At 42.8% G+C, this 11055-nt stretch overlaps 1 protein-coding gene across 4 annotated transcripts; it reads left to right on the forward strand.

The window, feature by feature from the left end:
• The first annotated feature begins 1519 nt into the window (after nt 1-1519).
• Nucleotides 1520-9876, forward strand: slc5a3a (solute carrier family 5 member 3a). Of its 4 annotated transcripts, none has more exons than XR_004557645.1 (6): nt 1520-1554; nt 5911-6875; nt 7131-7326; nt 7515-7642; nt 8322-9767; nt 9810-9858. XR_004557645.1 is itself a non-coding variant. In XM_034151250.1 (6 exons), exons 3-6 carry the CDS (start codon nt 6239-6241, stop codon nt 9482-9484), a joined length of 2124 nt encoding a protein of 707 aa, XP_034007141.1. In that variant the 5' UTR covers nt 1520-1554; nt 5911-6105; nt 6219-6238; the 3' UTR covers nt 9485-9876. The 4 variants fall into 4 exon arrangements, 3 of the variants coding, with proteins under 3 accessions (XP_034007141.1, XP_034007139.1, XP_034007140.1); XM_034151250.1 differs by having other exon boundaries at nt 5911-6105; nt 6219-6875; nt 8322-9876; XM_034151248.1 differs by having other exon boundaries at nt 8322-9876.
• Nucleotides 9877-11055: the final 1179 nt, after the last annotated feature.

Below are 11055 nucleotides of genomic sequence, written 5' to 3' on the forward strand. Positions count from 1 at the left end.
GTTTTTGTTGTTTTTGGATTTCTGCAATGGACTGAAAGAGAAAAAACTGGAACACCTAAAAACTGGAAGATGGATATTTATTAAACCTCAAATCCAATGGGATATTCTGCCGTGCCAAATGGAGGACAGTGGACTTCAAACCCTTCAAACACGTGAATGATGACATTTTTGCCTTTAAAATACTTTTGTTTCTTGTTTTAATTTCTGTGCATTGGCACCTACTAATGACTGAATTCAGAAACAGCAGCGATGTGCTATAAGATGTTATATATGTATGTATTATTTGCACACATTTCATTCAAATTGGAAAGCATTTTGGCATCAAATAATGACAGTTATATTGGTTACTGAAAGATAAGAAGTATTAAGTATGTGCTGCTAATGCAAAATCAAGAAGCCCTCTTCTTCATTTTCATACAATTTGTGGCTAATAGTTTAAGAAAAGTGCAAAATCATGGTGCTTTAGCAGAAAGTAGGACTTTGCTGTCATGGTCACCACTTTGTTGGTAATGGGTAATAAGTTGAAAACACACAACACACACACAGACACACACACACAGACACACACACTTTGCCACGTCAGCGTCCACGTTCTCATCACTCGCTGAGCTGCTGGGTTTATAAGTAACTGCATTAGTGTGTGTGTGAATTTATACACGTGTGTGTGTGTATATTGCTTTTCCTCAATTTGTAAAATGTCCCTGATCTCCGGCTTACTCATCAATCCGTGTGCTGGAAGTAATGGAGTGAAACACAAGGACAACATGTTGAAGACTAATAGAAGACGAGGGAGAGTTAATCATCAGGAAATGCTGATGAAAACATCCTTGTGTGTAGTGTATGAGTTTAATTTAAATAGCAAGTATCAAATTGAGTTCATCCAATGTGGAATTAAGCCCTAAACTCCCTTTTAAAATACAAAGTAATAACTCTAATCTCCCATGGTACAATTAAATAAACAGATTAAACAATTGGGAAACAACAGTTTCATTATTAAACTTTCAATATGTTGAGCTGTTGTCCAGTCTGTGCTAAGCTCAGCTAACAAGCTACTGGCTGTAGCTCCATATTTAACAGAGTATACTTTTAAAGCAAGTATTTTCAGCAATTGCTCCATTGTTAGCTGATTTTACATAACAAAAGTGATGGACTTTGTTGTTTTAATTGATGCAGTGTTTACATTGTGCATGTGCTTCCACCCCCCTGCTCCTTTTCAACTATTCAATAATAATTGTGCAAGTTTAAATGAGATGAATAAATATTTAAGATTAGTTTTAAGGAACAATTAGATGCTAACACTTAAATAAAGTTTTAAATGCATGACTTTTACTCTGTTAAATGATTACTTTTAGCCTACTAAAAAACAATGTGGACTATCTTTTTATTTTACCATCTTCATAATCATCATCTTCATCAGAGCGTGTTTTCCAGCCTCCAGGTGATGATGGTGCTGCAGTGGGCGGAGTCTCACACTCCTGTTAATAAACTCAAAATAATCTCAAACTCGCGTGACAGTTAATTTTTCCTCACGAGACGGAGAGCAGCCGCTCGCAGGTGAGTCTCATCATCAGACTTCAGTTTAAAGTGAGCCTTAAGTATCGCGATAGTTTAATTAAACATTCTGTGTTTAATTCATTAAGAGTTGTATCTAGTATGTTTACTTGTCACTGTAATGTTCTGGAAGGTGTCTTGTAGAAACATCGAGAATTGGTGTTAATGAAAAACCAGCTGCAGTCAAAAACCAGCTGCAGTCATAAATCATTGCTGTATAATAATAAGCACGTAATGGCATAAAAGTATCCTATAAATTGCGGTACATTGTAGGTTATATACCTATAAAACGCAAAATGAATCACCTTGTGTTACATTGAATTCTTGTTGTAAAACACGGACATAATTTACTACAATTCATCAAAGACTTTGAGGGTTGAGTGATTGATATACAAATGATCATTTTGTGAATTAATTATTCCTTTTAGTGAAAGTGCAGCAACACTAAAGTATTGTAAAAAAGACAATTAAATTAAAAGACACCTGTGGCTGCAGGACATTTGGATTCAGAAGACAAAATGCAAATCAGAATTTAAATGCATTCAAACTCCATGTCTTGATATAAACCATGTGGTTGAGATGGCCCAGAGACTGCCTTTGTTAGAGGGATACAATGACAGTCGTGTAAAAAGGTGTTTGAGAAACTCGTTCGACAGCAGACTCACAGGGTTGTAATTTCCTTTAGATGTGACCGCCTGCCCGTCAGACAGCCTTGTCATAAATATTAAGATCAATATTGACTTTCCTGCAAGAAGCATCAGGAGTTAAACCTGCAGGACGTCCAATACTCACTGAGGAAATGTAACTTTTGTTCCCATTAACGTAAATTAAAGCGACTGAAGTTGTGTGGAGATAATCAGATTTTCCAAAGGTGTGCACGTATTCGTATTCTGTCCTCCAGCGACCAGCAACAAACAGCCGCCTGATGCAGGAACCCTCATACTACAGTGTTGAATCCACTGGTAGTGTTGCTAACAGCACAAATAATGCTAGTTGTTAGTAAGAGAGCAGCTGAGGTGAGATGAATGCAGCCTTCAATCGTCCAAATACCATTTTACAAGCTTGGTCTAATGAGACATGGTGCCAGACAACGAATCAGCAAATATAGTAATGTTAGTTTCCTTTAATAATAAGCCAACTGTAGTTTCATTTAAAGATGTTATTTGGGGTTATGAGAAGCAGATTTTCTTACAATTTGAGACCAAACTATTAATTGATTTAACTGAGAAGATACAAATTAGCATAACAACTGCATTATATCACATGTTGATGCCACCCATTTCTTACAAGAGGCGATTATGAAAATAGATGCTGTCCTATAACCTTATTGACAACAGTAGCTTCATAATAATAATAATAATAATAATACATTACATTTATAAAGCGCTTTTCCTGGTGCTCAAAGCGCTTACAAGCAAGTAAAACAAAAGTAGAAAGTGCTAAGCTAGGTGGAATAAGGGAAAGGGGGTTAGTTGATTAGGAGTTGAAGGCAAGAGTGAAAAGGTGAGTTTTGAGGGATTGTTTGAATGATGTGAGAGTGTTGGCGGATCTGACGTGACTGGGGAGGGGGTTCCAGAGTGAGGGGGGGGGGGCTGCAGAGAAGGCCCTGTCACCCCAGGTCCGGAGCTTTGTCCTGATGGGCTGCAGTAGGTTAGGTGCAGCAGACCTGAGGCGACAGGTGGGGGTGTGTCGTTGGATGAGGTCACAGAGGTTGTTGAGGGCTTTGAAAGTGAAAAATAATATTTTAAAGTCAATGCGGTGTTTGATGGGGAGCCAGTGGAGGTCATGGAGGATAGGAGTGATGTGGTCGGAGCGTCGGGTGGAGGTGAGCAAGCGGGCAGCTGAGTTTTGGACATATTGAAGTTTTTTTTAGTATGAATGCTGGTGATCCAAAAAGTATGCTGTTGCAGTAATCCAGTCGGGATGTTATAAAAGGCATGGATCAGCAGCTTTCAGCAGTGGTTGATGAGAGGGAGGGTCTGATGCGGGCAATGTTCTTTAAATGGAAGAAAGCATTTTTTGTGACCTGGTTGACGTGAGGGAGGAAAGTGAGGGTGGGGTGGTCGAGGATGATGCCAAGGTTACGGATGTGAGTGGAGGGGTTGACAATGGAGCCATCGATGGTAAGAGACAAATCTTGGGTTGAGCGGGTACGTGAGTTTGGGCCAATGATTATAAGTTCCGATTTGTCACAGTTAAGTTTTAGAAAATTGTTTTGCATCCAAATTTTAATGTCAGTGAGGCAGGTGCTGAGCTGGGAGTGTGTGGTTGGAGAAATTGATTTTAGCTGTGTGTCATCAGCATAACAGTGGAACTGGAGTTGGTGTTGACGGAGGATTTGTCCAATTGGGAGGATGTAGAATGATGATGAACAGAAGGGGACCAAGTACAGAACCCTGAGGGACGCCATGATTGATGGGGCTGTGGGGGATTTGGAGTTGTTAATGGAGATGAATTGATGTCTGTCAGAGAAATAGGATTTAAACCAGGAGAGGGCAGTACCGGTAATGCCATGAATGGAAGACTGGAGGCGGTTGATGAGGATGGAATGGTTGATTTGCGGGACGCACCAAAAGTCGTGAAAATGCTGTGCAGTCCCGCGCAAAGCGGGACATCTGGTCACCCTAAATGGGAGGTTGGAGATGGGCCGGTAGTTATTGAGGGAATCAGGGTTGAGACCAGGTTTTTTGAGTATGGGAGTGACAGCAGCGAGTTTCAGAGCAGGGGGGACGAGTCCAGTGGACAGAGAGGACTGTGGTGATAAGATGAGTGAGTTGGGGGAGGCAGGCCTTGACAAGGGTGGAGGGCATGGGGTCCAGGATGGAAGTTGAGGTATTCATGCCGGTGACTTGGGCAACTATGTCCAGTGAGGTAATTTATCTGAAGGCTGTAAAAGGGTGCCTGGAAGGAGGAGGGTAGGCAGGTTCCGGAAAAGGATGGGTGGTGGACGAGACGCAGGAGTTGGCTATGTTGCTGTGTATTATTTTGCTTTGGAGGAATGAGAGGAAGGATTCACACTTTGAGGTGGTGAAGGAGTTGGAGATATTATCCATGGGGTTGAGGAGCTTGTTAATAGTTGAAAAAAAATGCAAACATGCTCACTGCTTATCATGCTTCAATACCATTTTTGAAGGGGGTTAATTGAAGTAGCAGAGGCTGAGATTGAGCACTTAATTATCATGCAACCTGATAAAAACTATAATTGACTGTGCTTTTAGAGACGTCAAAGTTTGTAAGTTCATTAAGTTGCCTTTAAAGACATGAGACTAATCAGTGGTCTAAGCAGGAGTGAGTCTGAATGAAAGCACTTTTTGGACTCTTATATAATCCATCCCCCTTTAACAGCATGGTCCCGGTGACAATTAAAGCTGTGTCACTCCACTTGACTCGGCGACGCCAGCTGTTTGTCATTCCCAAGCTCCTTCACCCTCTGAAAAAGCTACAACATGAGGAAACAAAGGCTTTCTAAAAGGCTGTGCTGTGCAGGTGCATCGGAAAGTCGAAATGAAAAGAAAAGAAACATATTTGTATGTGTTTACACAGCTTGCAGAGTGCTGGATATAACCGGGGGATGCATTAATCAAGACCAAAACCTACTGGTCTTCATGCATATTTGTTGACATTTAAATAGTATCAGGCCAAATAGAAAATTATGTAATAGTTCAAACAGAAGATCAAAGAAACTAGTAGATGTTCCCTCATCATAGGAAGTACTACTGAATCTGTACAAATGTTTTAATGACAAAGAAAATGTCATAGTTTGGTTTGTTAACAGTTATTTCTTGATCTTAGAAACAGAAAAAAGGCCAAATCAAAGAGATGTGGGGACGTTGAACCTGCAGGTAGGGTCTAAAGCAGGGGTGTCAAACTCAATTTCATCGCGGGCCACATTCGCATAAAGGTTGCACTCAAAGGGCCGGTTGTAACTATATAATATATATATAAAATAATGTATTATTTCACATTATTGCCTCTGGATTGGATTATTATCGGATAGGATAATAACTTAGTAATTAACTACGTCTGAAAGCAGAAGTCCAGGGCAAATAATTGCAAGTCTCTTCAGTGTGCATGTCACAAAACGAGATGCATTGTGGGACATGTAGTTTATGGGCAACCTGCTTCTGTAAAGTAGCATGTGACCGTATAATAAACGTATTATATTATTTGCAAGCTCTTGCGGGGCCACATAAAATGAAGTCGCGGGCCGGATTTGGCCCCCGGGCCTTGAGTTTGAGACCCCTGGTCTAAAGAAAGACACTTCTAAGTTGCATTATAGGAAATGAATGTAATATCTCAAATTGGTTACAACATGTTGTGCATTGCTTTGGAAAATAATGATATCTTTGTTTGTTGCAGGATCCAGGTACCCTTAAATCAAAACCGAGCGACAATGCACCGCCATTTCGCAAGCTGTCAAGCTGCAACCTGCATCGACTCCCAAAGTTAACAAAGGAACAACAAACCTTTGATTTCTCCCACTGCAGCTTTTCAACTGCCTTGTGCTGTATACATGACCATGTGCAGATATATGTATATGAGGATTACTTTAAGGTGAACAAATTAGATGCTATTACAGGTTTATCTGCACATGCATTTTATACTTGGGGTCATAGAAAAAGCAGTGCAAGATATTGTACGTTGACAAAGCCTTCCCTTCGTTAAAGACCTACAAAGCTGCTGAAACATGGCCCCCGCCACCATGGAAGTGGCAGACATCTCCGTCGTAGTGATCTACTTCATCCTGGTGCTGGCGATCGGTTTCATCGCCATGCGGAGAGCCAATAAGAACACGGTGAGCGGATACTTCCTGGCCGGTCGCTCTATGAACTGGGTGGCCGTAGGAGCGTCGCTATTCGTCAGCAACATCGGGAGCGAGCATTTTATCGGACTAGCCGGGTCGGGGGCTGCTAGCGGTTTTGGCGTGGCAGCGTGGGAAATAAACGCCCTGTTGCTGCTGCAGTTATTAGGCTGGGTATTTATCCCCGTGTACATTCAGTCTGGAGTCTACACCATGCCGGAGTACCTGACAAAGCGATTTGGCGGGAAACGGCTCAAGGTGTATTTTGCAGCGCTGTCCCTCGTGCTGTACATCTTCACCAAGGTGTCCGTGGATCTGTACGCCGGGGCCTTGTTCATCCAGGAGTCCTTAGGGTGGAACCTCTACCTGTCAATCATCCTCCTCATCGCCATGACAGCTCTGTTGACGGTCACTGGAGGTCTGGTGGCTGTCATCTACACGGACACCGTCCAGGCCTTCCTCATGATCACCGGAGCGCTCTGCCTCACGGGCATCAGCCTCTTCAAAGTGGGAGGACTCGAAGGTGACTATGCATTGAATTTAATTCCATGTGACAGAGGTGGGAGAAGTTGGAGAAAATGGAGAAAATCTTGTTCTTAAGGGAATAGAAAGGAATACTGTTTTACAAGTAAAAGTCCTGCATCCAAAATGTTACTTAGGTACAATAGCAATAGCATCAAAATATACTTAAAGTACCAAAATCATTTTAAAATCTACTTGACACAACTGCCATGCGATCAACTGAACTGCCATCTCACACTATATGCTTTTCTTTAAGGTTTGAGGACCAAGTACATGCAAGCTTCCCCAAACATCACGGCCATCTTGCTGTCTTCGCCCAACCTAACGTATTCTGCCTCCTGCCACCTCCACCTTCACCCCAAACCAAATGCTCTGAAGATGCTTCGGGGCCCGAGGGATCCAGACCTGCCGTGGCCCGGTTTCCTCCTGGGCCAGACTCCTGCCTCCATTTGGTACGTGTCCAAGTCCTTTCACCAAAACTGACATCCCTAACTGGTTCAGTTTCATGTTTAGTTTGTGTGTCACCAGAAGATGGATCTTGGCCTTTCATTTTGAGCCAGTATCAGTGTCCTTGCTATAATGCTACTTGCTACTTTATGGTCTAATTGTTAAATCTATAAGCGTCCTACATGTGTTCTAGGTACTGGTGTGCAGATCAGGTGATCGTTCAGCGGGTTTTGGCAACGAAGAATATTGCCCACGCTAAAGGAGCCACGATCATGGCCGGCTTTCTGAAAATCCTCCCCATGTTCATCATCGTCATCCCAGGTAGATGATGCTGCATATTCACACAAAGTTGTCACACAATTTCAACTTTATGAAAAATAATAGTAAGGTTGATGAGTCAAAAAATATACAAAAAGACAATTAGTGGTCTGTCGACTTTAAGTAAGTAAGTAAGTCAAATGTATTTATAAAGTGCTTTTCACAGACATAGTCACAAGGTGCTTGACAAAGAATTAAAACATCATACAAATTAAGAAGTGCTAAAAACCTAATACATTGTGAATAAAAGCACACAAGTTACCCTGCTGCCCAAACAGGGAATGTCTTTGTCAGGGAATCATTGTCCATACACGCAGATGCTCCAACCTTGAGCAGCCGCTATCTCCCATAAGGAGGGGCTGCCCTAGCAAGTTGTTGTTGTTACCAATTTGTGACCGGGCAACTCTCGGTCAGAGATAGTTATTGTTGTGGGACACCTGGAACACATCCTTCTCGGGGTGTAGATGACCTCGAGCCAGAAGCGACAACAAATGTGATTCAGTGTCCTCAGCTGTTTAGTCTATCTATTGAAGAATGTTGATTACCCTTAGCGAAACTAGTTAAAACCTCATACGAGAGGAAGGTTTCCCCCACAGTCTTTACCTACAATTGCTCTCTGACACACTTCACTCCTTGACTAGCGGATCACTAACTTTTCGAGTCATTTGTGATCTGATTTCAGGGATGATCTCCAGGATCTTCTTTGCGGATCAGTTGGCGTGCATCAGCCCGGAGCACTGCCTGGAGGTGTGCGGCTCTGCGAGCGGCTGCAGCAACGTGGCCTACCCCCGCCTCGTCATGCTGGTGATGCCCGTGGGACTGCGAGGCCTCATGATGGCCGTCATGATCGCAGCTCTGATGAGCGACTTGGACTCCATCTTCAACTCGGCCAGCACCATATTCGCCCTGGATATCTACAAGATGATGAGGAAGCAGGTGTCGTCCCGGGAGCTGGTGATCGTCGGCAGGTTGTTCGTGGTTTTCATGGTGGTCATCAGCATCGCCTGGGTGCCCGTGGTCATCGAGATGCAGGGAGGCCAGATGTTCTACTACATCCAGGAGGTGACAGACTACCTGACGCCTCCTATCGCTGCTCTGTTCCTGCTGGCCGTGCTGTGGCGTCGCTGCAACGAGACGGGCGCCTTCTGGGGCAGCTTGGTGGGGTTCGTCCTTGGATCGGTGCGTCTGATTTTGGCATTGGTTTACCGGGAGCCTCGCTGCGACCAGCCCGACGACCGGCCCTCCTTCATCAAAGATATTCACTTCATGTACGTGGCAGCCATCTTGTTTTGGGTGTCGGCTCTTGTGACTGTCGTTGTGAGTCTGTGCACTCCTCCGCCGGATCAAGAACAGATCAGAACCACCACCCTGTGGGGGTTAAGGAGGAGGAAGAGACTGAGGGAGAAAGCGGGGGAAGATATGACTGCTTTGAAGACTCTGAACCATGCAAACGGTTTGACTGGGAGAGAAAAGAGTCCGGATCAGCAAGACAACGGGATCGAGGCAAATCAGGAGGAAACTCAGCCAAGCAACGGTCACGCTGTCATAGTCGGGGATTTAGCATCTGATCCATCAATGGAAGAAGAGGGAGAAAGGAAGGGAGTGGGGGAGGAGGATGGCTGTCTTGGAGGAGTCGTGGAGGGAGGGAAATGTTTGAAAGCTTTAGAGTTTTTCTGTGGTTTCCAGGAGAAGCCGTCCCAAGCTCGGGTCCTCAGCGCTGAGGAACAGGAGCAGATCCTGGACCAGCTTCTGCACGAACCTCGAAGAACCAAAATCCTCCTGAACACGGCACTGCTGGCCATTTGCTTTGTGGGCATCTTTATTTTCTTCTACTTCTCCTTATAGGCTGGGACATGTTGGTCCATAAACTACAAGCAATAATGAACTAAAGGAGGGAAACTATGCTGCAGTTTCTCTTCAACTGTAATGAAAAAAGAGCATTGTGAACAGGTTCAGTAAACGCCTCTCTTTGTCCTTTTTCAGTTTCCGGCAAAGATTGGAGCTTCGACCGCAAAAATATTTGGGTTTTGATCAGGTTCAGGAACCAATTCTTTTTTTTTAAACCAATAAGAACTTTGTTGTATTATCAAATGGATTTTATACACTATATTTGTCTATTTTATTAAAGGTGGGGTAGCAGTTTCTCATTGAAACACATGTTTAATTAAAGGTAGGGTAGGTAAGTTTGAGAAACCGGCTCGAGATACACTTTTTGTTATATTCCATGGAATGCTCTTAACATCCCGATAGCAATGAATATCTGAAGTGCTTTGACAAAATATCCATAAAAAAATATCATCTGTGGAAGCCGTAGTACTGTAAAAAGCACGACCAATCATCTGAGCCGGCCCGGCTAAAATAACTGGATGGCCTACCTGCCTGTCAGCCTTCCATCTGTGCACAAACTTATCTCGTGCCCTCATTGGTCATGTGCGCGTTCGTGTGTGTTGGAGGAGGGGCTCTGTAAGGAAGTGGCAGATTTGTTCCGGCTGTGTATTTTCAAATTCTAGCGCACTTGAGCTGGTTTCTCAAAATTACCTACCCTACCTTTAACTGTCAACTTTAATATACTCGCCACAGAAGTGGATGGAAATACAAATGAATTCACATTTTTATATTCTGCTCGTTGTGAAGGTTGTATTTAAGGCTAGAAGATACTCTTTCGAACACTGTATCATAGGTACCACTAAATTAAATAATCCTCTTTTTATAGGGGACTATCGGGACGTCTGTCGCAGTATAGAGGTAAAAAAAGAAGATGTAATTGTATGAATTAGTGGAGCATGCACAAAGGTACATTTTGCAGTTTTGCCGAGTGCAACTTAAAGTATTTTTATATTTTTTTACTACAAAACGTCACCTTTTTACTTCCTTTTGCTTTGTGGGATGTCTGCGAAATGATCCTTTTATGTTTTTGATTCTTCCTCTCAGTCTTACACATCTCAACGCAGTGTTACTATAACACCATTGTGCTGCTCAGACTAAATGTTACAAAGTAAGACCATGAGAGCTGCACAAGGATGTGTTGGGAAGAATAAGGACTTAATTGTAAATTGTCATATATTTTTGTAATAATTGCTGATGGCGAGCCTGATTTCCGACGTGAAGGAGAACACTTTCCTCTTCTCCTGTTTTAATCCAGTATTTTTTTATGCAAAATGACATTTTGGACAATTTCTATGCAAGTTTAAGTACAAATAACTTGAGGGGTATTTCTAAACGTGGCTATTGTATAAATGTTTCATTGGCAGAGCTAGTGACCTTCCTACCAGCATCAAATGTACTCTTAGTGCTAATTAGCAAATGTTAGCATGAACCAAGATGGTTGGATCTGTAAACATCAGCATGTAAGCTTTATCATTGAGACCATTATGCCCCCACTTTGTAATGCTGGCTTTCTCTTATTAAACTTTTCC

The sequence above is a fragment of the Trematomus bernacchii genome, unplaced genomic scaffold, assembly GCF_902827165.1.
Source record: "Trematomus bernacchii unplaced genomic scaffold, fTreBer1.1, whole genome shotgun sequence".
In the NCBI taxonomy this organism is placed as follows: domain Eukaryota; kingdom Metazoa; phylum Chordata; class Actinopteri; order Perciformes; family Nototheniidae; genus Trematomus; species Trematomus bernacchii.

Bases quoted from the DNA above. Each gene is read 5' to 3' on its own strand.
- slc5a3a (XM_034151248.1), top strand. From the start codon at position 6,239: ATGGCCCCCGCCACCATGGAAGTGGCAGACATCTCCGTCGTAGTGATC. The intron at 6,876-7,130 runs GTGACTATGCAT...CTTTTCTTTAAG, and splicing joins CAAAGTGGGAGGACTCGAAG to GTTTGAGGACCAAGTACATG. The intron at 7,327-7,514 runs GTACGTGTCCAA...CATGTGTTCTAG, and splicing joins CAGACTCCTGCCTCCATTTG to GTACTGGTGTGCAGATCAGG.